The 26,875-nt window shown below is 43.7% G+C and overlaps 1 protein-coding gene across 6 annotated transcripts in view; it reads right to left on the bottom strand.

Annotated features, from left to right (window-relative positions):
* The window catches only part of PKP4 (plakophilin 4), a 176,147-nt gene extending 149,711 nt beyond the window's left edge, over positions 1 to 26,436 (bottom strand). For all 6 annotated transcript variants that reach the window (XM_077829636.1, XM_077829638.1, XM_077829634.1 and 3 more), the window contains exon 1: positions 26,308 to 26,436. In XM_077829636.1, the coding sequence (XP_077685762.1) occupies positions 26,308 to 26,436 (129 nt within the window). The remainder of the gene's footprint in view (positions 1 to 26,307) is intronic.
* Between the last annotated feature and the right edge of the window lie 439 nt (positions 26,437 to 26,875).

The raw sequence follows: 26,875 nt of genomic DNA, 5'->3' as shown, positions 1-26,875 counted from the left end.
CTCCAAAGAGCTCCATTTATTGGGAAAACCATTCTCCCTGGAGTTGGAGTTGATGACTGGAGGATATCCAGCAACTTATGCATATTCTCCTGCACAAATGCGGCCTGAATTCCCAAGGTGGAACCCATATGCCTGAGAAGCCCCTGGTGTTACTGAAAGTCACTGGGCACTGGTAAGGATGAGACCTGTACTGCACAATCATTCAGAGAGTAAGAATAAGAGTGTGGAACCAATGGGGGCTGCTGTGGGCGTGGAGTGGGGGGGAAAGGGTAGGTTCATGTACGAGCAGGTCCAGCTGAGGAAGAATGACCTCAGACTGTACTTGTAATAGAGGTGGCACAGGAAGAGAAACTGCAGGTGGAATCAATGATTTTACCCTGGACTCTGTCGAAGAACAGGATCTCTCAGACCAATGCACATCCCAAGGAGGCAATTGGGAATAGAGGTATGGCATTGGGGGTGGCCAGTAGGTACTAGACTGGGGTCCCTACCCCTCCACTAGGAACGTTGCTGATGGTTAGCTCAGGATGGTCTTGAACGCTTCTGAGAACAGTGTTTTGAAGGTGTTGGGGAACCAGATCTTAAGGAGCCTTGAAAGTCATCCAGTGGGAGCAGAGGAGCCACATCTGAGGGAGCAAACAAATGATCAGCCTCATCCAGAACCTAATATGGAGAAAGCATCCGTGCTGAAGATGAATGAATAGTTGACGCTGTCAGAACCAGAATAGGCATTGTACTTCGGTACTGTAGCAAATGATGTCTGAGAAGGAGGTTAGCACCAAACTTAGTGATGGGTTCTGTAAAAAGGACATCGTTGGTACTGAAGATAACATCTGTGCCAATGTACTACAGGGTACCACAAAGGACGTTGGCTGTGACTCTGAAGTCTGAGCCCCTAACGGTGCATGCTGATGAGCGTGCTAATGTGATGCTGATGAGCGAGACAGCTATGTGACCAGATCAGACAGCACAGCAGAAGATGATGATGTAGAAGCTATGCTCTGAAATATAGGGGAATCAGGAATGGAAAGGCAAAGCAGATCTGACACTGTGCAGGATGCCAATGGAATGATATGCTCTGTGCTGATGATGATAGCAAACTCACTGGATGCTCCATGGCCAGTACCATAGTAGACTGTAAAGAGTCCAGTTGATCTTGGTGCAGAACTGGAGAGTGGTTGAACATGCCAGCTCCATTGTGCATAGTGGAGGACTCATGGTGCTGATCAGCATTTCTCTTAGAAGATGAAGAGGAGTCTCTGAGTCCTGGAATGGTTCTGATTCATCTTGGGAGACCTTTTCTTTGGAGGACCCGAAGGAGGAGAATGAACCCTCCTCCTGTTAAGGGAAGTGCTGAATCTTGAGCTAGGAGCCACATCTTGTCTAGGCTCTAAAGGAGAGCATGGGGCCAGATGATCTGAATATGTTCAAGTGCCAAAGTGGGACTCAATCTGTTCTGAGAGATGCTGTTTCAGCAGCCCTAGTAGCTCCTCTCCTTAATGTTCTCTTCTCCCAGGTATAACAAACACCATGTATTGGGGTCACTATAATCCACATGATGGACAATGTTTAAACCCCAGCGAGGGCAACTATCTATCCTCACTACTATAACTAAACATAAGGGTACTAATAAATTACACTAACAATGAATTGTATGTAATAAAATCCCAGAGAAAATGGACATAAACAGTGTGAGGTAAATCACCACAAGAATGCTCTGACTCTAGCCGTTGGCAGTAGGAAGGAACTGGGTGGAGGGTTTGGGGTGGTGCTGCCCTTAAATAGCTAGGGGAGGGGCTACAGCCCTGGGGTGCAAGTGCTCCCCCTACAAGTATTACTAGGCAAAGTTCTCTGACTTTGGTATGCTGGGCACATGCATAGCTGAATGGAATACAAGTCTGCAATAAATTAACAGACGAAACAGTTACATTCGGGCTGCATTTTCCCTACTCTGATCCTTAGTGTTTTGTGAAGCTAAACTTGGATGAAAAGCAATTTAAGAATTATTTCCTTACTGAAGACTTTTGTATATGTATATACAAAAGAGGAAGGTAGGATATTCTATGATTCTATGATTCTATGCTTCTATGATAAAGCATGGAGTTTCCACTATAATCAGTGTAACAGGGAAATGATTTGCTATGAAAATTATTCAAATAAGATTAAATACCTTAAGGAAAATGCTATGAACATTTATGAATAATTTTGTCCATATAGAGACATATTTAGTATTTCTAGGTCCCTCACAGCACATTTACTATACAAAAGATGGTGAAAAATTATTTTCTTATCTATACAGACGAGCAATTATAACTGAAGGCAACAGCAAAGAAACTGATAGAATCAAAATCTGAAACTGCTGGAATTGCTTTTCTTCTAGAGTCAATCATGCTTGTACTGTTCTCTGTATTATTAAAAATCTTAAACTACTGCCAGGGGAAAGCTTTTTTCTGAAAATTTTTCCTCTCCAAAAACGATCACTGAAAAGCAAGAAATTCAATGCTGAGTGATCCAGTCATCTGTTTAATCTTGCTGAGTCAGCAACAATTCATTTAAAATCCTATAGCATAACATTTGCATGTGCAAAGAAGTGATTCCACAGATCTATAATTTCATTCAGAGCAGCAGTTGGCAACTAGCTGCCTTTCAATTTCAAAAGAAATTACAATTTTGAAAGGCATCATCATAACAGGGGATTTAAGTAATGATTTGATATTGACAATAAAAAGAGAAATGCAATATCTTCAAATGTGAATGAAAGGAACAGTTAACACAGAACCACAATTGAAAAACCTCTATCCAAGTCTCTTGAAATTGTATCCCAGAGGAAAAAAGATAAACCAACAAACATTCTGGTACATAGTTTTATGTAAATCCAGCTTCGGTACTTTCCTGATGATACCCCTCCCCAACAAAGTATGTAAACTTTAAAACTCTTTTGAAAGCATATTTGTGGTTTTCTTTTAATATCTCCAATTTCACAAGAGTAAAATAAATATTCGAAAGCTATGATTTGTTTGTTCCAGTTTCTCCAGAACTATGCACTTTTAAAGATCTTAATTACGCTGCAGACATTTTGAATGTTCCACACTAAGCATTATTATTGTAATACCAGAAATTAGACACCACTATAATTTCCCCTGACGTCTGTAAACATTCCCTCCATAGGGACTAAGGGCTTGTCTACACTACAAAATTAGTAGTAGTAGTAGTAACTTAAATTAAATCTACCTACAGTCACCGCAGCAACTAAATCAGCCCACACGGCCCTCCTTCAGCCGGTGGTATGTGTCCTTCCTGGAATGCTTGCACTGAAGTAGGATATTGTGTGGTCACTGATAGTGTGGGAAACCAGTTGATGTACGAGGCACACAGCTGGAGCTCCCTGCCCTGGGACTGACTGCTAGAGCTGAAATGTGAAATCGTAGCAGCCAAGAACATCAATTTCACAGCTGGTAGGCTCCCTGCTGTGAAATTGAACCTATCACTGGGCTCAGGACTTTGGAGGTAAGCTCCGGGGCAGGGTGGGAGGACTCTAGTTGTCAGCCCCATGCAGGACTGACTGCCAACAGGTGATGTAAGTAATGCATTATCTACATGGACACAGTGTTGCCCTAACTACATTGACCAAAGCACTATGCCTCTTGCAAAGGTGGAGTTGTAAGGTGGCATAGTTTGTTTCATGGTAGATCCGCTCCTGAATCACGTTAAACAAATTAACTACTTTCACTATTTCTTCTTCAATGGTTAAATAAAAATAGTCAAGGTGTGACAGCTTTAACTATTTTAAAGATAGAAACCCATTGTAAATGAGAATGTTTACTTAGTAAAAGGGAGTTAAGCCGTAGCAAATAGTGTGTAGCAGTCTCGGTTTAAGTGGAATAAAGTAAATAATTGCACTGGAAAATGTTCAGTTCTTGGCTTTTTGCCCTATAGGAAGGGTGTTTAATTACTGACACTGGCATACCTATAACAACAGAAAACTTAATACCAAAAATTCTTACATTTAGATTTGTAAGATCCCTACTTTTAACAGTTCTAAGAAAGAGGAAAGACCGTTTTCTCTCTCTCATTTCTTTTCAATTCACTCTGTTGTGCTCAAGTACTACAGTGTATTCAGGAAAATTGGCTGTTATACTGAAGCTTGTGTGCTTTAATAGCTACACAAACCATAAGATGTTAGATTTCTTGCTTTGATCAGAAAACTATTATTCATATAGTTTAACATTTAACATGCTTTCCTTTAATAAAAGTAGGAGAATGGTATATTTCTACATTTGTTTAAAAGAGGCTAAAACCTCTCTTTATTTGCTCCCCATAAAACAAACCAAGGTATGGAGATTATAATATATGCATTTCACACAAGTACCTGGTATCAATCCACTGTAGACAATAACATAGTCCTAAACTTAATATAGATAAATCAAGCATTATTGCTTTAAAAATATGAAAATGTTTTTATAATTGGATCTGGAAGTTTTCAAAATGTTAACTTCCTCAATGTGCACAAATCCACATTATAACTATTCAAGCATAATTAAGACTGCATTCATAGTTTTTAGCTTAAGTGAGATGTAAATTCTTTTATTAGGCATGAAAACAAATAATCAAAATTAAACCACTTTATTCAAAGAGATTTAATTTTGTGAAAGTTACAAGAAAATTTATTCATTGTTTAGGATTCCAAAATTATTAAAAATTACGTTGTGAAGTTTTCAGTACTTGTGTGTAAATGCTTCTCTGGAAACTCACCTATCTTACAAATGACTTTGCTTTTACTTCCAAAAGTTTAGGTAGATATAGATTATTGCAGATTGGTAGCTCTGCCATAGTTAATGGTATGTAAGGGATGAGTCTCTCCTGTGAGCGGCTCCAGCCAACCCACAAATGAAGAACTGGTCCTGGGACTCCCAAACCACAGGAGGAACAGCAGCTCGGTCTGCTCATCATCACTCCAGGGCTTGGAATGCTCTCCAGCCTGAAGGTGGCAACAGACTTCCCAGGTCTTAGCCTGCTCCAGCCTTGTTCCCAGTCCTGCTCTTGCCGCTACTCTGCTTCTAGTCCTGCTCCAGCCTGCTCTTGATGCTGCTCTGTACCTAGTCCTGCTCCAGCCCCACTCTGGACTTCTGATTCCAGCTCTGACCACTAGGCCTGACTGTGCCAACACCAACCACTAGGCCTAACCATCTCCATCCCAGTTTGAGAAGTTGGGCATTTCTTACAGTTAAAAGATGACTATTTTAAGTACTCTAAAATCCACATCTTATTCAGTTTGTCTCAAAGTTTGCTGTGCCTCGTAGGGGTGCAGGATAGGGTTAGTGGTCCAAATTTGGAGTCATTTGAGCAAAGAGCTCCTGAGATACGATCCCTCTGCTTCAGGAAGACCCATGTACTGTGTATTTGAGCCCCTGACAGCTTTCAGAGAATCTGTGCTGTGCATTAGGTGTTCTATGCATACATTATAAAGGGGCTCCTTTTGAAGCATTAAAGGTAGTAAACCTCACAATGAAACCTCAATGGCCCTTTTTAAGCAAAGCCTCCATATGCCAGTAACACACATAACAGCACTTTATCCTAACTAATGTTACAGTAGAGTTTGGGGAACAGAGCACATGAGCACTGTAGGAAAAATCTAACATCTTCTCTTTGTTAAGGCAATGCTCTGATTTAGGTCAGGTGTAGCAAAGAGACGTTACACCTGGCCTATCCAAACACTGAGCCTACTCCACATAACCCACCCAGACTTCCTAAATGTTACCACCTTTTCACTCTTTCCCAGAGAGTTATTTATGGCACCCCCCTTTCTAAGCCCTGGAAGCCACAGTCAAATATGCCAACAAACTGCTGACAATTACCGTGGCAACCGGATCCCAGTGTGCACAGCTGCTAATACAACCTACAGAATTCAGTACTGAAATGAGGCCTACTTGATTCCCCTGAAGGTACACATGCACCTCTTCTCATATCACAATGAAAACTAAATTCCTCCACCACTTAACACAGTTACCCCTAACAGCTGGAGTGTATGCAGATAAATGATGGACTTCAAATCTGTGGAATTTAACATGCTCACACCTTTTCAGAATCCTTCTTCTCTACTTATTATTTCACCACCCCTACTGAACCATTCCTAGTACCTTTTGCTAGTGCTGGAGGTAGAGCTAAGATTGTATTGTGGGTTTGGTGTGTACTTTCACTCATATCAGAGGTTTTCAGAGGTTTGAGTGTAGCTGGACTCAACATTCTAGAAAGGCAAGTCACACTGCTGGGCAATTGTAATTTTGCTTCAGTGAAGTTTTCGGGCAATGTTGATAAATGCAAAGTAATGCACATTGGAAAATATAATCCCAACTATACATATAAAATGATGGGGGTCTAAATTAGCTGTTACCACTCAAGAAAGAGTTCTTGGAGCCATTGTGGACAATTCTCTGAAAACATCCACTCAATGTGCAGCGGCAGTCAAAAAAGCGAACACAATGTTGGGAATCATTAAGAAAGGGATAGATAATAAGACAGAAAATATCATATTGCCTCTATATAAATCCATGGCACGCCCACATCTTGAATACTGCGTACAGATGTGGTCACCCCATCTCAAAAAAGCTATACGGGAATTGGGAAAAGGTTCAGAAAAGGGCAACAAAAATTATTAGGGGTTTGGAACAGCTGCCATCTGAGGAGAGATTAATAAGACTGGGATTTATTATCTTGGAAAAGAGATGACAATGGGGGGGAGGGGACCTGAGAGGTCTATAAAATCATTATTCATGTGGAGAAAGTAAATAAGGAAGTGTTATTTACTTCTCATAACACAAGAACTAGGGGCCACCAAATGAAATTAATAGGCAATAGGTTTAAAAAAAAAGAAAAGAAAGTATTTCTTCATACAATGCACAGTCAGCTTGTGGAACTCTTTGCCAGAGGATGTTGTGAAGGCCAAGACTATAACAGGGTTCAAAAAAGAACTAGATAAATTCATGGATTGGCCCATCAATGGCTATTAGCCAGGATGGGCAGGGATGGTGTCACTAGGTTGTGTTTGCCAGAAGCTGGGAATAGGCGACAGGATGGATCACTTGATGATACCTGTTCTGTTCATTCCCTCTGGGGCACCTGGCATTGGCCGCTGTCAGAAGACAGGATACTGGGCTAGATGGACCCTTTAAGGTGCAGGATAGAAATCCTTCTGCCATGGACCCACGAAAGCCTACCGGACCATAGATCTCCTCTATTACACACCCTACCAGTTGCATAGTAAGAAAGCTCCTGTCCTTGCAGAAGTTCTTGTAGTTCCAAAGGTCCTCAGGGGCTCTTACACACTTTTTGCCATCTACAGAAAGAAGTTAGAGAAGGACAAATCTTGAAGCTCCTAAACACTGCAAGGAAAGAAATCATTCTGCTAGTTCCTAAATTCCACAGTGTTAAGGACAGAAGATGGTTTAAAAATGAACAAACCCTGCAGAACCTCCTAAATTTCACAGAACAGTTGCGATGATGGGAGGCTTTTGCTTTTGGAGAATTTTACACTTCTTTTCTTTAATACTGAGTAAGGACCCTTAAATCCTCTTCATAATCCAGAGGAGCATCTTAGTGCTATGACATCCTTAAGCTATCAAAATGAAGGGTTAGTAACCTTAGTTCAAGCCCCATGATTTGGCTGTTATGAATTCTTCTTTAAAAAAATTAAGTTCTTGTATGTCCCATCTGAACTGCTGAGGTGGGAGCAGCAGGAGAGACTAGAGACACAATCTCAAAATGTTCCCCATTTTCAGAAGACTGCTGCTTGATGCTCTTCAGGAATGGCACAGAGACTTTACTCTCCTAGAAAGGAGCAGTAAATTATGAGTATGAGTGAGTACTGCAGCAGGAAGGCAGCATTTGTGACCTCTTGGCACCAACTGTCAGAGGGCACAGGAGGTGCACAAAGTTTTACAGGAATCCCCTGGGTCAGATATATGCATAATAATTCACTTAAGTGTGGCATGTGAGGTTTCTACCGAGAGCCAGTGATCACAGTCACTGTGAAATGTATGTATGGATACTATCTAAGGAATTATGCATCTATACTTAAAATTATATTTTATGACAGATAACAAGGAGGTGACCTGTCTTGGCCAGGTCCTATCAGGTAGGGGGTAACACAGACTTATTTCCCTGTCTAGTCATTGTGTATCCCAGTGTATGCCTCATCGTATACTGAGCCAGATGTTGATTAAAGAAACTGAAATCTACAAGAAAGGAGTAGACAGGAAAAAACCACCAGCGGGGGGATATCCTCTTTATGAATAAGGACAATGAATTGTTCTGATATACCTGTGGATGAAAACAGGCACCTGGGATCTTTCACCAAGGAAACAAGCAGACAGCGTGACTTGTCTCATGAGTGGAAGATCACAGCCAAGCCTGGACTTCGGGTGAGCACTGCGCTATAAGACAAGAAAGTAAAGTAAGTTTAGGTTCTAGAATGTGGGTTATGATTTTATGGCATATGTAAAATTTGTTTCCAATACTTCTACTTGCTATCACTTGAACATTTGTACTTTGGGATTTTTTTTTATATTTATATACATATTTTCCAAAATACCAGATTCATCACAGTACACAAAATAAGTAAAGAGGGCTAGGACAAAGTGAGGGAATGGAAAGCAACATATCTATCTTCAGGATCTACATTAATCACAGACCTCTAAAAAGTTAACCAGAATTGTTTTGAATTTTTTGAATGTTCTCCTTCTGCAGAATGCCAGTATTCATTAGCTGCAAGGTCAGCCATATCTCTAAGCCAGGCATCACTGTTAGGTGGGGATCGACTTTTCCATTTTTGCAGGATTTATTTTTTAGCAATTAAAGCTGCAAGTTGGAACCAAACCACCTTGTTATCAGGTAACTTCCAGGTATCAGGAATATAGCCAAGAATAAAACTTAAGGTGGGAGGGCCCCAACATAGCATCCAATATAAAATTGGTCCTTTCACCCACCTCATATCAGAAATTCTTCATAGAGCGGCACTCCCCAAACATATCAGCCAATATAGCACCAAGGGAGTTACATTTTGAACAGTGGCCAGCATTTGAAGCCCATTAGCCTACATCTCTGGTCTATAGCTGGTTTAACATTAGATACAATTGTATTCCATTGGGAGATTGGAGATTCCATTGGACATAAAGATTTGGCTACATGACTATTCCAAGCAACATTCAAATTATCAATCTTTGGCAGAGATTTTTTGACCAGAAAGTCATAAAAGGATTCTGCTAACTGAGTAAATCCAAATTTCCTCCAAAATAATAAAAGTTCTGGAGGTTCTGGTGTTCCTGGTGCATCTGGTTTAAATACATTTGTAAGTAAATGGTCAAATTGGAGGTATTTCCATGCTCTGGAGCGGGGCAAGCCAATTTGTTGCTGAAGATCTACAAATGGTTCAAAATGATCATTGTCAATTAACTGACAGTCATAATACCTCTCTCCTGCCAATCCCTCCACATCAAGGTTTTGCCACTGATTTTATGGACAGGATTGTTCCATAGGACCGCCTCTACATAGAAGAATGGATGGAAGCAGAACTTTCTTGCCAAGTTTGACCAAGCTTGTCTCACAGCTGTTATTGTGGGAGCTCAGGAGCCATCAGATCTAAAATAATTAAATCCTATAATGCCTGAAAGGGATTCTCATTCAATTCTCATTCAATCTGAACCCAAAATGGTGTTTGTGTGGTCATATCTAACAGCCAAAATTATGCCTGGCTTAATAAAAAGGAGAAATGATAATTTTCCAGGTTGAGAAAACACAATCCTGCCAGAGATGGTGGGAGCTGTAATTTGTTCAGATCCAGTTTAGGTTTCTTACCTGTGCATGAAAGGAATGCTCTGAAATTATTGTGGACTTTCTTAAAATAAATTTGAAGAACACAGAAAATTGTGGGAAGGATATTAATTTTCAGTACACTAATTTTACTCCACAAATGGAGTTAAACTTCACCTCCCCAAATTGTTAGCCACTAGGGCTGGCTACCATTGGTTCTACATTTATCTTAGGAATGTCCTGAATATTACTGGGAATATTCCTAAATATTTTATGCAAGAGGATTGCCAGTAAAAGGCCCAATTTGAGAAAAGGCCTTTGTGGTCATACTTATTAATGACTAAGATTTTTGATTTACCCCAATTAATTTTATATCCTGAGAGGTGTCCAAACTTATTAATAGTGGTTAGATGGTTAGGAATAGTAGCCTTGGGCTTGGATATAAATACAAGATCATATTCAATAATCCAGGTGTAAAGTTTCAGAGAACTTTTTGTAAATTTCAGTTGGGAACCCATTTGTGCCAGGAGTCTTTCCAACCTTGTTTTCTTTTATAGCCTGAGTAAGTTCTGCTTTTTCTATGGGGCAAATAAAAATTCCTTCTGAGAGTCAGAGATCTGTAGCACAGACAATCCACTAAAAAATTATCTAGGGCATCTTTAACTGATTCCTCTTCTGCTAAACATAAATTTGAATAAAACTGCTGAAATTGTTCTTTTAATATCAAACTGTGTTGTATATAATTTATTGCTACTATCATGAATAGCAGCAATATTACTTCTCTTAGCCTTTTGCTTAAGTCTATATACCAACAGTTTGCCAGCTCTCACCAGATTCCCACTACTTGTGCTTCAAACAGAATAAAACAAACTCAGCCTTTTGGAACAAAAGTTCATTGATTTCATACCTTAGATTGGTGAGGGTTCTGAGTTTCTCTGGGAGGGGGCAGAAGCATAGCCTACATCCAAGTTCTTAATTTCTTCTGCAAGTGTATCAATTCTGTGCTCTCTCCATTTCTTTTTAAAGGTGGCGTAAAAGATTATACGGCCTCTGAGGAAGGCTGTAAAGGCTTCCCAAAGGATGGCAGCTGATGAAACAGTGGAGCATTTGTTTTACAAAAAATTTTTTTTAACTACTGCTGGATAGAGTTAACAAATGATATATCAAACAGCAGAGAAGTATTTAATCTCCATATCTTTGTTGGTATTGCATACCCTTGAGGGCCTAAAAGACATATGTACATACGGCCATACTGGGTCAGACCAAAGGCCCATCTAGCCCTGTATCCTGTCTTCCCACAGTAGCCAGTGCCAGGTGCCCTAGAAAGAATGATCATCAAGTGATCCATTCCCTGTCGCTCATTCCAGCTTCTGGCAACCAGAGGCTAGGGACACCATCCTTGCCCAATCCTGGCTAATAGCCATTGATGGACCTATCCTCCATGAATTTATCAAGTTCTTTTTTGAACAGAAGCATGGTCAGATATAACAATAGTATCAATGTCACCAATCAGTGACAGAATTTATCAAGTCTTGTGACCTAAGTTCTCTCTAAGCTGTATGGCTGCGCAGCAGCCTATTAAGCACTGCACAGGCGCTCAGGGCTGTGGCGGGGAGAGATGCCTCTCCCCCAGCCTTGTCCTGCCACCTCTCCGTGCTGGCCCTGGCCTGGCCCTGTCATCAGAGACTCGGGGAGTCTTCTCGCCATGCCTTAGAACTGGGGCAGCCTGCACCCCAAACCCCTCATTCCCTGCCCCACCCCAGAGCCCACACTCCCAGGCAGAGCCCTCATCTCCCCCCACACCCCAACCCTCTGCCCCAGCCCTGAGCCCCCTCCCACACTCCAAACCCCTCAGCCCCACCCCCACCAGATGAATTTTGTTATGTGCACCAATATGGAGGTGATGTGTCAAACATCAACTCCATATTGGTGCACATAAAATTCATTACGCACATGCGTGGGAAAAATTAGAGGGAACACTGCTTGTGACACTAAGAAATAGTCCAATCTTGAATATGTTGAAGAATCTCTGTATTGTGTTAAATTTTATTGTTTTCACTACAAACATATCTAAGTGCTGCATGTTAAGCAGAGTGGTAATCTGAGATGAAACTGGTAAAATGGGTTTCTTTAGGAGCAGCAAATCTGAATATTGCTAGTTTCCAGTGGAACACAGGCCGGACACTTCAATGAGATGCTCGGAGGGCTCAGGGGTTGGAGTGTGCCTATTGCTACCTTGTAGAGAAACAGCAGGGCATGTGTAGACCTAGAGGGGAGTCCTTGTATTGTCTGTGGCTGGAGGAGTTGGGAGCTGACCCCCCCAGTAGGCAAAGACAAGGCTTCCTCATGCTAAAAGACAGGCTGTAGGGAGGAGCTTAACAATCTTTGGAACCCCTGGAAAGTATCACATTCTTTGGAAGCTCAAAAGGGGGCCCATCTGAATTTTATATTTAAAAAAAAACCTCAACACGTTAGCAAAGTCACAATCTCAGGACTCAAATCCAGTGCCATCTAAATGAAAGGAGTTGCAGCATTACCATTAAACTCACTTTTACAGAGAGAGTATTTACAGGCCCTGACTGACCACTTGAAGAAAAAACTTAGAGAAATAAGAGAAATAAGGCCTCTCAGCCCTTGGCTCTCAGGGCACCTTCTAAACTTATGAACCTGCCTTTCCTTCCTCTGGCAATAGCACACTGCAAAGTTTAGGAGCTCCACAGGAAAGCTTGCTCTCCCCCTAGCTCCAGTACCCCATACTCCACAGTGCCTAACTCTTTAATTTCCCTTCCCCCCAGTATCTTTGATTATAGAGGCTTCCCTAATTATTCTATAGTTAAGGTTGAGTTTGGTTTTTCAGATAAAGCAAGGTTTAAATCCCCTGAAGTATGAAAACAAGTGTTCATCATAATCTACAACCCTCTCTCAACGATTTAAGTTTCAGTACAGTTAAAAAGCTAATTGTTCAGTAGCTAAGTCATTTTGGAGTTCAAAGGATTTAACTGATTTTTAGAAAAGGCTTTGTTTATATGCTCAAAACTTAGGAATACGAAATACTGAACAAAATCTCTTGCACAGACTAGTTTAAACAGTTAAATAATGCTAAAAGAAAGTTACCTTTTCCGTAACTGGTGTTCTTCGAGATGTGTTGCTCATGTCTATTACACAATAGGTGTGCGTGCTCGCCATGTGCACTGGTGTTGCAAATTTTTCCCCTAGCAGTACCCGTAGGGGAGTGCTCCTAGCGACCCTTGGAGTGGTGGCTCCATGGCGCGGTATAAGGGGCACTGTCCACTCCCCCCATCCTCAGTTCCTTCTTGCCAGACAACTCTGACAGAGGGTGGGATGTGGAATAGACATGAGAAACATATCTCAAAGAACACCAGTTACGGAAAAGGTAACTCTCTTTTCTTCTTCGAGTGATTGCTCATATGTATTCCACAATAGGTGATTCCAAGCTATATCTGTTGGAGGTGGGTAGGAGTTCACAAATTCCCAGGACGGAGGACAGCCCTGCCGAACCTGGTGTCATCCCTGGTTTGGTGAACGATCGCATAGTGCAAGGTGAACGTATGAACTGAAGACCACATGGTGGCCCTACAAGTGTCCTGGATGGGCACGTGGGCCACGAAGGAAGCACGAGGCCTGTGCTTGAGTCAAGTGTGCCCTCACAATGGGTGGCAGGGGGACACCCACTAGCTCATAACAGGAGTGGATGCACAAAGTGATCTGATTGGAAAGCTGCTGAGTGGAAATTGGCTGGCCCCTTGTGCGCTCAGCCGAGGCGACGAATAGTTGTGAGAACTTTCTGAACGGCTTGGTCCACTTGAGCTAGAAAGCCAGAGCCCGATGCACATCGAGCGTGTGGAGGCGGCGCTCCTCACTGGACGCATAAGACTTGGGGTGGAGGACCGGGAGAAAAATGTCCTGACCTGTGTGGTAGGCGGAGACCACCTTCGGGAAGAACGGAGGGTGTGGGCGGAGCTGGACCGTGTCCTTATGAAAGACTGCACAGCGGCTTGGAGGTCAGGGCCCTGAGCTCTGACACGCCTGGCTGACGTGATTGCAACCAGGAAGGCCACCTTCCACGAGAGGCGAGACCAGGAGCACGTGGCCAGTGGTTCAAACGGGGGCCCCGTGAGACAAGCCAACACCAGGTTTAGGTCCCACTGTGGGACCGGGGATCTAGAATACGGAAAAAGACGGTCCAAACCCTTAAGGAACTGTCCAGTCATAGCATGGGAAAATACTGTGTGCCCTGGCACCAGCGGATGGAAGGCCAATATGGCTGCCAGGTGCACCTTGACTGATGAGGGCGACAGGCCCTGGGCCCTCAGATGGAAGAGGTAATCAAGGATAAGCTGGATCGGGGCGGCCACCGGGGAGACACCCTAGTCTGCCGCCCAGCTAGAGAACGGGGACCACTTTGCCAAATAAGCACGGCGAGTGGAGGATCGCCTACTTTCAAGAAGATGCGCTGAACCTGTTCTGAGCACGTCCTTTCCTCTCCACCTAACCACTGAGCAGCCACGCTGTGAGGTGAAGTGCCACTAGGTTGGGATGGAGGAAGTGGTCCTGGTCCTGAGAGAGCAGGTCCGGGCAGAGCGGCAATGGCTATGGCGGAGCTACCGCCAGGCCCGTGAGGGTCCCATACCAATGCTGCCTGGGCCACGCCAGGGCAATCAGGAGGACCCAGGCCTTGTCCATCTTTATCTTCTCCAGGACCCTGCTGATTAGAGGGAAAGGCATAGAGAAGCCAGCCTGACCATGACAGGAAAAAGGCATCGGAGATAGCGCCCCTCCCCAGACCCCTCCTGGAGCAGAACTGGGGGCATCGCCGGTTCTGTCGAGTCGTGAATAAGCCCACCTGGGGTGTTCCCCACCTTTGGAAGAGCCGGTGGGCCACTTCCAGGTGGAGGGACCACTCGTGTTGCAAGGAAAAGTCCCTGCTCAAGCTATCTGCCCTCTCGTTCCAGGAGCCTGGTAAGTGGAAGGCCTTCAGGTGGTTGTCGTGGGCTATACAGAAGTCCCACAGTCTGATGACGTCATAGAAGAGGGCCAAGGATTGGACCCCGCCTTGTCTGTTGATATAGAATATTGAGGCCGTGTTGTCCGTGAGGACCCTGACTACCTTGCCCTCCATGTGCGAGAGGAAGGCTATGCACTCCAGCCACACCACCCTGAGCTCCTTGATGTTTATCTGTAGGGTCAGGTCTTGAGCCGACTGTAGGCTTTGCGTCTGAAAGTTCCCCACATGGGCTCCCCAACCAAGATCCAACGCCAGCCCCAACGACGGGGCCCTGTCCCTGAATTGGAACCCTTGAAGCATGTCGTTTGGGGCGGACCACCACCATAGTGAGGTGATCACAGAGTCCGGCACAGTGAGGACCCTGTCCATCCTGTCCGTGGCCTGGGAGAACTTCGAGGCCAACCAGAGCTGGAGGGGCCTCATCCTGAGTCTGGCATGACGGACCACGTACATGCACGCTGACATGTGACCCAAGAGTTGCAGGCAAACCCTGGCTGTTGTCACCAGGAACCTTGTGATTGAGTCAACGAGACCTTTCAGGGTGTCGAATCTGTCTGGTGGGAGAAAGACCCTGGCCGACACTTCATTCAGGAGCACCCCAATAAACTCTATGCATTGGACTGGGACTCACGTGGACTTGGTGTTGTTTACCAACAGGCCCAAAACAGTGCATGTGGACAGGAGGAGTGCCACGTGATCCTTTACCTGTGACCAGGAGGTGCCCTTGACAAGCCAATTGTCCAGATAGGGAAATATCTGGACCCCCTGCTGTCTGAGGTAGGCCGCTACCACCGACATGCATTTTGTAAACCGTGAATTGGTAATGATTCTGTCCTACCACGAAACGGAGGAAGCGCCTATGCCTCTTGAATATGTGGATGTGGAAGTACTCATCCTGTTGATCGAGGGCAGTGTACCAGTCCCCAGCATCCAGGGAGGGGATGATGGAGGCCAGGGAAACCAGGCGGAACTTGAGTTTCACCATGTTCTGGTTCAGACCTCGCAGGGCCAGGATGAGCCTGAGCCCCCCTTTGGCCTTCGGGATAAGGAAATAACGGGAGTAATGCCCATTGCCCATGAACTCCTCTGGCACCGCCTCTATCATTCCTAGTCCTAGGAGCCACCCCACCCCCTGCTCGAGCAGAGCTTTGTGCGAGGGGTCCCCCAAGAGGGACAGGGGTGGGGCATGGTTGGGTGGGGAGGAAGTAAACTGGAGGGTGTAAGCCTGGGAGATGGTGTGGCAGACCCATCGGTCGAAGGTTAGCCGCGACCATTCCAGGAGGAAAGCACACAACCGGTTGGAGAAGGGTAGCTTTATTGGGGGTGGATCCCTGGTGAGGACTGGCAGGGTGCCCCCGAGCATCCCATCAAAAACACATTTTCCCCACCTGCTTGCCCTTGGAGGATCCAGGCTCGGGGGGCAGGCCGAGACTGCCTCTGAGGGCGCCTCTTATAGTCCCTCTTCTTCTTATGGGTGGCCTCATACTTCGGGAGGGCGGCCTGGGCAGGAGTCTGCTGTGGCTTGAACTTAGGTTTTGCTGGAGACGGAACATAGAGGCCCAGAGTCTGGAGGGTCGTGCGGGAGTCTTTCATGCATGCAGCCTTGTATCTGTTTCCTCTGCAAACAGAGCTTTCCTGTCAAATGGGAGATCCTGCATGGAAGACTGTGCCTCGCTGGACAGCCCAGAGAGCAGGAGCCATGATGCCCGTCTCATGGACACGGCGGAGGCCATTGATGGTGTGGCCGTGTCCGCAGCATCCAAGGCTGCCTGCAGGGATGCCCTAACAGCTGCTGCCCCTTCCTCCACTAGCACCTTGAACTCCTTCCTATCGCGCTCCTGGAGGGAGTCTCCCAACTTGGGCAACTGCCCCACTACAGGCTCCCTGCCCCACTCCATGAGAAAAAGGGCTAGAACAGGCCAGAGAGGCTGAGCAAACCAGCAGCCAATCAGCAAGGGCCTGTGGAGAGCCAATCAGGGCAAAGGGAGAGGCAGCCAATCAGGGCTGGGATGGGCCCTATATAAAGGCTGCCTAGCAAAGGAGAGAGCAGTCTCTCCCTGACTAGCAAGGGAGGAGGACTGACTTCTGAGACAAGGAGGTAGCACCTTGGATAGATCAGTGCTGGGCAGGCTCAGGGGAGCAGAGGAGAGCTCTGCCCTGGTTATCTGCCAGGCTTCAGCCCCTGCTAGAAAAGGGTCGAGAAGGTGCATGGGGCCAAAGGGGAAGTGGCCCAGGGAAGATAGGTGGACAAGAGGGGAGAGAAGGAGGGCAGAGAGAGGCTACCACTAGAGGGTCCCTGTATTGGGACCCAGAGTAGCGGGTGGGCCTGAGTCCCCCACTTCCCCCCCTGCACTGCACCTGGCCCCAGAGGAGTGTGGCCCAGACACACTGCAACTTGCCCCTGAGGTGATGGGCTAGCCTTTGGGGTTGTGGTTGGCCACTGAGGCAGCTGCAAACTGAAGGACTGCTTTTGCCGCCCCCCCCCCCCCCCCGGAAGGGGGTGAGAATGGAGTAGTGGGCACTGCCAGAGGGCAGCATCCTGAAGTGGACACTGCCGAGCAGGGAGCAAGGCGGTTCCCAGAGCAGACCAGACAACGGGCGAGTACTTGTATACTCACCCAGCGCCCAACTCCCTGGTGATCGAGTCGGTCAACCACAGGGAACAGCAGGGTCAGTCAGCCCCGACCCCAAAGTAGCTCAAAGATGCTCGGAGAGTAATTAAACATGGGGGAGGCCTCATTTCTTGGAAGACAGGATTAGGCAGATAAATAGATCAGCAAACTGAAAACAATGTTTGTGCTAACTAAGACAGGTAAATGGGTCAGTGAGCTAAGAGACAGAATGTCTGAACTAGCTAAGGCCTTGGCTACACTTGCAAGTTAGAGTACATTAAATCAGCTCCGGGAGCCCTAACTCCTGAGGTGTCCACACTCGCAAGGCACTTAAAGCGCCTGGACTATGCAGCTGGAGCTCTCTGGTAATCCACCTCCACGAGAAGCATAGAGCTTGCTGCACCCCAGCTGAAATGCCCGGGTGTCAGTGTGGACGACGTGTTGCATTACTGCGCTGTGATTGGCCTCTGGAAATGTCCCATAATCCGTTGAAGTCAAGTGGCTACTCTTGTCACTGTTTTGAACAGCTGACACTCTCTGGCCCCCCAAAACAGTCTCTCCCCCCACATACACACAACACACTCCCTGTCACACTCCACCCCTAGCCCCCCATTTGAAAAGCATGCTGTAATCACTCGCACACTGGGATAGCTACCAAATGCACTACTCTCTGTGGCGTTGCAAGAGCTGCTAATGTGGCCACACCACTGCGCTTGCAGCTGACAGTGTAAACACACGGCAGCGCTTTCCCTGCTGCTGTCTCCGAGGGCTGGTTTAGCTCCCGGCACTCTACATCTGCAAGTGTAGCCATGCCCTAAGATAAGAGGAGGGAATACCCAGGGAAACATTACAAAGAACAAAATAACAATGGACAGATAAATGACGAATGTAAAGATGAGGTAAAGAGTAGATGGAACATGGGCAGTGCATGTATAATACCCCTGCTGGAGGCCTTGTGGTCCTACCACACCCTGCCCCAGGAAAGGAGCAGTGAAGGTGGGTCCTCCAGGCAATGCAAGAATGGCTGCAGGGAAACAGACAAAGCACAGCAGGCTCAGTTAAAAGAAGCTGCAGGGCTTGAACTAGTCAGTTCCTGGCTAGGAGCAGAGGAGCAAGAATGGGTGCTTGTTGCTGGTCACAGGAGCTCAAGAACAAGCTTAATCAGAAGGAAGATTCTGGAGATACTTGCATGTAGCAAGGAAGGAGAGGATTTGAGAACTTCAGTCCTGAGGTCAGGGTGAAGAGAAGGGGCAAGAGGGGAAAAGGCCCAGGGAATAGCAGCAGCAACCATGTAAAAGGAAGCAGTACGTGGCTGCTGTCTGTAGGGTTCCTGGGCTGGGACCCAGAGCAGTGGGCAGGCCTGAGTCCCCCCATTGGCAAAGTTGCCAAAGCCCTGAGAAGGGGACAAGTTTAGTTTAGAAGCCCAAGCACAGGGCTGGAATTTAAAGGCTCAGGAATGGGGCTCAAGACACTGCAAAGGGACCTGGAGGCACTGTACAGGGCAGGCATGGACTTAAAGCTAACCCAGAAGGGGCTGAGAACTGAGCCCAGGGATAGGGCTAAAGACATTAATATGGGCATAGGGACAGGCTTTGTCTCCATGCCATGTTGAACCTTTTACCCCAGAAGCAGTTCGTCCATCCATTCACTTATTAACTGAGTGACTTAGCTGGAGGGCTGAGCCACTGAAGTACCCCTGAGGAGGGAAACAGGGGGCACTGAGAGCAGAGAAAGGAAATAGTGCACTATTGCACCCAGCTGACAGGAGATGCTCTCGAGGCAACTATGTACCACCACAAAATGCAATAAGCTGTGTAGATGTATATATAAATGAAGAGAGTTTCTTGTAACTTTGGATCTGTGACGTATCCTGCATCCACCCCCTACATTGGAGTCTGATCAACTCAGCATAGAGCTGCCATATGCCACATAAAGATACGAGTGACAAGCCTGGAGTCAAACTCAGCTCTTGGAAAGCTGAGTGGAAAGAGGTTTTGGAGGGAATTCATACAATATACAGAGCCCAGATTACTGAGGAAAGGAAGTAGGATATTTGTAAAACAGGATATGCTGTTTTGCAGAGCTTCAAGTTCTTCACTGCTGAGCTTAGGAACTCCATAAGGTAGACACTTTCCCAAACAGTGCTCTTCCTAATACTCACCAAAGTAGCGCTCCTCTCCTGCTCATCTTAGACGTATGTAGGAGGTGAGCCCATCTGTGGATCTTGGGAAGTTCACAGAAAATAGGGAATGTGCCCAGCAAGGAGCTGAATTGACAGGGGTATATGTGTATATGGGATATAAAGTTTTCTATGAAAGACATATGGTCTATCAGGAAGACTGATAAGGTGGCAAGCTGCAGAATGACTGGCCAATGGAGCTTCAAAACTCTGCAGAAGCAAGGTCTTTGTTGCACCAGAGTTTATGGTCTCTGCAAAGCAAACACTTACAAGCTACTTTCTAAGATCATTGGCATGGCATCTTCACAACTGTGCATCTCCTAATGTTTTTTCATATGATATTGTTAATCCCATATACTAACTGTAACATGAAATGAATGTTTAGGTAAATTAACTGATCATCCCCAAATCATTTTTTTCCTAATTTTGTTGTTGCACTGTATTTTCATAAGAGTATACTAATTACTTCACAAACTTTAGTTTTACATTAATGAAGTTTGTTTGGGAATACAGTATGGCTCCAGTTCTATTCCCAATTAAGTTGGTGCAATTTTCATTTAAATTAGTGGGCGCTGCACCTACATAATGGACGACAGAATTCAACCCCAAATATCTTAATTTAATAAGAGAGAAAGATAGACCAAAGAGCCAGGATAACACATTTTTTACTTATAGCAGAACAAAAACATCTGAAGCCACAAAATGGATTTAGTTCCCATTTGTTTTTCTTATATCTAATGATTACAAAGCAGAAGCAATTATTGAAATTTTGAGGAGGTAACAAATCAATTATTCCAGATAAATAATCTGTACACCAATTTATGGCAGACTGAATTTGTATCAGGGTCCAAAATATGTGGGTTTAGAAGTAAGCACTGACAAAACCTTAATAAGTGTGGTGATAAATATCCTATGAAATAGTAGTCAAGTTTAGCTGTGCATGGGAAACCCACATATATAAGTTTCACTAAAAAGTAAAAATGAACAAATACACAATAGTATTTTACTTTGGGGTATCCAAATACAGAAGAGGATCATACAAAACTGTATAGAATTAGTATAGTACACATTTTTTACAATGAGAAAAAATGTTCAATGTACACTGTTCAATCTGCACTCTTCCATATAAATAGAACAAAAAACCCCCAGTGAAATACATGATTAACCCAATGAATGGGAATGCAAGGAGACCATAATCTCTGTCAAGACCTAGCCTTATAAACCTAGAACATACAAAGCAATCTTTCAATGCCATATCAAAAGCTATATGATGGCTGATAATTGAGTTTGCCTTCTTTTTTAAAATTCTTCCCTGTTCTTTAGAACTGATTTACATTAAATGAAATTTAGTGTTCACTTTGGCTACATTCTTCCATATTCAATAGACATTCTTTCAAACGGAAGTGTTTCCATATCTCTAATCACTCTCAATTCTTGAGTATTTCTTGTTCTTTTTTGCCTTCAGATGAGGAATCCAGAACTGAGCACAGTATCCAAACAAGGATTACCACTGATTTATATCATCTCATAACATTGTCAGTTATTTTATATCCTATTCTTATATATTTTAACATATGCTTTATCACCATTGAGCATATTTTCACTGAACTGTCCACAAGGAAACCAGAACTTATACCTGAGTAGTTTCAGTTAATTTAGAATCAGTCACAGAGTGGGTTCTCAATGCTTCACAGAAGTGGTCCCAGAGCAAACAAACATGTATTCAGGACACAATACTAAACAAAACAAAACTGAAACACCCAAAACTTCAAGAAAATTTAAATAAGTCTGCCACTTCATCATACACATATCTCCCCCCACCATATGCTACGGTGATATGAATTTGTTAAACTACAGAACCATGTAACAAACTGAACTTAACATGCATCTTAGACCACATCAGTATTCCTACTAATCCATCTTTGTAAGAATTACTAATTTTTCAAACCTCAGAGCATCTTCAAAAGCTGCCATTAAAAATGAACAAAAAGAACTGGTCACAGAAATGGGCTTCTTTTTCCCCCTCTTCAAATGCAAAATGCTTTCCCCAAGTTAGCGATGTGAGATCCTGAATGGTAATACTGAGTCCTCTGACAGTGACAAGTTGACCATCCAATATCTTGTGACCCAAGAGGTTGACAACATGAGGCTTAAAGCAATTAAAAAAACCCAAATCCCCCACATCTATTCATACAAAGTATTTTTCAGGAAATAATACAATTTAAATTAAATTAGTCTAAATGGGTTGGATAATTTAGCATGCCAAAGCCAAAGTTCTCCAGAGTCAAGGGCTCCTCGGGCTGACATATTTAAGGCACATCCATTTCATAGCCAATAGTACACAAGGAAGCAATGTGACCAGCATCATATCTAACTGCCTTTGACTTCCCTAACCTAATGGATAGGGTACCATTTTACAGTTAGGTGAACTGAAGGTCGCATTTCAGTGTGACAGCAACTGAGACTTGAACCCACAACCTGCAGCATTTTAATCTACATCCTCAACAACTCAGCTACCTCATCTCCAAATAAGTTATTTTCATTCACTGATCTCTAGTTTTGAGTCATGTGTCTTCCTCATGGTTCCAGAATTTCCAGTTTTTAGAATGTCTTCAATGATAGCACTGTTTGGGGAAGGATTTATACTTGTGTGCACCAGTATCCAAATATAATTATTGGGCAAGTTAGATAATGTTGTGGCAGCCTCATATCACTTTCCCTGCTTTAATGTTTTTTTAAGTGCATTATGTCCTCCCGAAAGGTATAGGTCTGACAGCTCTAAAAACTAAAGTTGGTTTATTCACAGAGCAGGCACAGACAGCAGCAGTGCAAACTTCTCCACAGGGTTCTGCTAATGGGCATCAAATGTAACAAAGACAATGGTTCTCAAACCGTGGGTCGGGACCCCAAAGTGCAACATGACCCATTTTAATGGGGGTAACCAGGGCTGGCATTAGACCCAGCCGAGCCCCACCACCCAGCGCTGAAGCCCAAGCCCCACTGCCAGGGACTGAAGCTGAAGCCCAAAGGCTTCAGCCCTGGGTGGTGGAGCTCAGGTTTCAGATCCCCTCATCCAGGGCTGAAGCCCTCAGGCTTTGGCTTTGGCTTCAACCCCCCACAGGTAGCAGGTCTTGGGCTTGGGCTCAGGCTTTGGTTCCCCTTCTTGGAGTCATTTAGTAATTTTTGTTGTCAGAAGGAGTTTGCGGGGAATGAAATTTGAGAACCGCTGGACTAGGATCACCTTTAAGGCTGAGAATGTAGTTTATTTTCCAGGCCCACACAGCCTTCTGCCTTTTTTCTAGCAAAATATTTATTAAACTTGCACTTGGGTTAAGACAAACAAACAGGTGAGCTGAAAACAATAGTATTAATTTTAATTTTGCTGGTTGAGGATTTGTAAGGTGGTACCTGTCCTCTAAGAACTGGACTGAGATCACCTTGGCATTACACATAGATCACTAGATAACCACTAAATGGCACAATTAACATCGGGTTCCTACTATTCTGGGTTGGATTAGAACCATCAGCCTAGAGGTAGAAAACGCCATAACACAAACAACTTCAATGCAAATTGAATGGACATTTTTCTGATTTCATTTAAATAAATTTGTAAGACAAAGTTTATTCTGCTCAGACTAGGAATATGTACTGGAAGTATGCGGTGGGATGACTTCTCCCTGTGGCACAGTACAGGAAAAGCTTCAGAATTAAACAATGAAGATTGCTTTAACGCAGCCAATTTCTTGAAAGCAGCTACAGAACTTGAGGTGCGTTTATATTCAGTTTACATCATCACTGCCATACATTCTCTTTTTTTTTTTTGTCCTTTTGCTTCTCCCTCTTTTCCAAACCAACTGAGTAGGATGACAACTGCGGGGGGTAGAAATGGCAGGAAACCTTGTAGAGACATATGTCAACCAAACCAAAAGAAATTCTGAGTTAAAATAGCTCTGGCATCATAATCTCAAAATTGTTTGCATAGGTATTGCAATTTGCAAAACATGGATTTTTGGAACAATGAGTGATCTTCTTCATTTTACATCTTCTCCCTAGCACTCTAAGAGCAAAGGATTAATATTAACATGGGACAAACTATGACAACTGTTATGATAATTATTTGGATTCAAAGTTCTTAAATTGAATTGCATACTGAGGGTTTTTTTTTTTTTTATACAAAAATATTTTAATAAAGCTATCAAAAATCTACTTCTTTCGGAGAAGAAAGATTTCTAGGTTGCATTTTGTAAGTATAAATCCACACTAGAGGGCTGTCTGCCTTGCAGGTATCAGTTCCTGTAACCAATTACTGCGTTTATTAATGTTAGCATTGTTTCAGTTCTGTATTCAAGTTAAAAGGTTTTCTTAAAAAAACAAAACAAAACAAAACACACCCTTGTTTTTTTCAAAATGCTAATTCAAACTTATGCTGAACTTGATTTCAAACAAGCAAAATATTATATTCTGGAAACCTTGACTTTTATAGAAGAGTAGACAAAACCTTAACAAGAACAATGCATGATGATAAATATGAGATGTTTAAAGGAAAAACAGCATTCACATTTTTAATATTTATCTAAACTATGAATTTCAAAGCAAATCACTAGCTCAAACAGTTAAAACCATCCTCTCAAAAAATGAAGTTAATATGACAAAACAAGACACTCACAAGAAGTCTGAACAAATCTGTTGTCTGCAAATTACTGAAACATTCCTGCACAACTACATTAGGAACACGTATGGTTCTTATAGTCAAAGTTTTCCATTAGCTTTTTTGCCAAATTTCAAATCTGATTTACAAAGAAGATTTCAGGGTACAAATAAAATGGGTACAGATTACTATACTATTTCTCTTGATTGCGGATAAATGAACACGTATCCTGTTTGTTCAGATTCTGACATGTACACTGTTGAGGTTTACATTTTCTGGGGGAATTCTGTGCTAAAAATTCTGCACATAATATTTTAAAATTCTGAATATTTTATTTGTCAAAATAACACAAAATAATCATGCCAGTTTCAATTATTTTGGTAATTTATTTCAAAATACCGGTCAGCAAGTATGTCTGCAACAATACAGACAAAAAAGATTCAAAAAATGTTTTTTGGCAAATAGATCCTTACTAGGCATACTAATACAGAATTTTGAGTAATAATTCATTTAAACTACAATACACATCCTGCAGAAGCAGTGCTAAGGCTTGGGGAAGTTAGGGGTAACAGAGGAGCTGAGGGAGAAGGAAATAATTGCTGGGAAGGAACCTAGAAGTGAACCTGGAAACAGACTGACAGAGCCAGAAGGGTACCCAGAAGTCACCTACTACAAGACAGGCCCAATAAAGTAACAGAACGTCACTAGCCGTCACCTAAAGCCCCCAACTAAAAACTCTCCAACGCATCATCAAGGATCTGCAACCTATCCTGAAGGACGATCCCTCACTCTCACAGACCTTGGGAGACAGGCCAGTCCTCGCTTACAGACAGCCCCCCAACCTGAGGCAAACACTCACCAGCAACTACACACCACACAACAAAAACACCAATCCAGGAACCAAACCCTGCAACAAACCCCGGCGCAAACTCTGTCCACATATCTATTCAAGGGACACCATCATAGGACCTAACCACATCAGCCACATCATCAGGGGCTCATTCACCTATGTGATATATGCCATCATGTGCCAGCAATGCCCCTCTGCCATGTACACTGGCCAAACTGGACAGTCTCTACACAAAAGAATAAATGGTCACAAATCTGACACCAGGAAACATAACATTAAAAAACCAGTAGGAGAACACTTCAATCTCCCTGGTCACTCAATAACAGACTTAAAAGTGGCAATTCTTCAACAAAAAAACTTCAAAAACAGACTCAAACGTGAAGCTGCAGAACTGGAATTAATGTGCAAACTGGATATCATCAGATTAGGCCTGAATAGAGACTGGGAGTGGTTGGGTCATTACAAAAGCTAAACTTAATTTCCCACATACTAATTTCTCCCTCCTGTTACTCACAACTTTTTGTCAACAGTCTGTAATGGGCCACTCTCTTACAACTTCAAAAGTTATTTTTTCTCCCTTGGTATCCTGCTTTTAATTGATTTATCTCGTTAGACTGACCTCAGACTTGGTAAAGCAACCCCTCCTTCCCATGTGTCCTTGCACCCCCCTTCCATTCAGCACCTGGCTCAATGCTGTCACTTCACTAGCTCCTGTGCCCCTGCCCCAGTCTGTACCCCGCCCTAGCCCTTTTGAACCCAAGTCTATGTGACTCCCCCAGCAACCCCATGTGGCCAGCTCTGTCCATCCCCCCTCACCCGGCCCTGAAGGCATGTTGCTGTGAGAAAAGCAGTCTCTGCTCTCTCCTTCTCTGTGGCTGGCTGCTTTGGCTCGTGAGCCAGCTGCCCTCTCTTCTAGCACCACAGCAGCCCTGCAGGGCAAATGGGGTAACTGAAGTGCCTCTCCAGCAGAATGTATTATTCTGCAGAGAAAAAAAAAATTTTGTGGGGCACATAAATTGTGTGTGCGCGGTGGAGCAGAAGTCCCGCACGAGTAGGAAAAGAAACATCTTTTAGAAATTCTTGAGTTGGAATGGATCAAGGAAACAAAACATAAACGAAGAGTAGAACATGCTTAATTCTGAAAAGCACAGTATACTTCTGAACTGATACAGAAGAAAATAAAAATACCTGCTCTTTTACAGAAGCTAGAATGGTAGTGGCAGTAGTCTCTGGCTCCATGCCTGGGCCTGTGGAGGTTTCCTGGGTGGTCTGCTGCAGCCCCTCCTCCACTAATGGGGTCTGTTCAGGAGCTGGCATATTGCCTACAACCAAACAACATTTAACTGGTTAATATTTTCAGCTGGTGGTGTTTAAGTAAATGCAAGTCTTCTGGCATAGACTTTACTTCTGTAGGTTTTTTTCAGGCTTTTTGTCAAAGGTTTAACATGAAAAACCTAGAGAATTTTTCACATTCTGACTATCTGCATGTATTGCTATCAACACTGTGCTTCTCTACCAATTTTAAACTGGAATGTTGTGATAGGTCACAAAGAAAACATTTCAGACAAAGCTTTAAAAAGTGCTTTAAAATGCTTAGAAAAATACTGCTTTATGGTACCAAGTAGAGATAGCCAATGCAAGCAATTTTTATTATCAAATAAATGCTGAACAGCTAAAGTTAACATCAAACAAGTATAGGACCATTGGAAATTTAATCACACTTGCACTTTGCAACACTGAATAATAATAAAAAGCA

This window comes from Eretmochelys imbricata, chromosome 11 (genome assembly GCF_965152235.1).
Source record: "Eretmochelys imbricata isolate rEreImb1 chromosome 11, rEreImb1.hap1, whole genome shotgun sequence".
NCBI lineage: Eukaryota > Metazoa > Chordata > Testudines > Cheloniidae > Eretmochelys > Eretmochelys imbricata.
This window is presented reverse-complemented; position numbering and strand designations above follow the sequence as displayed.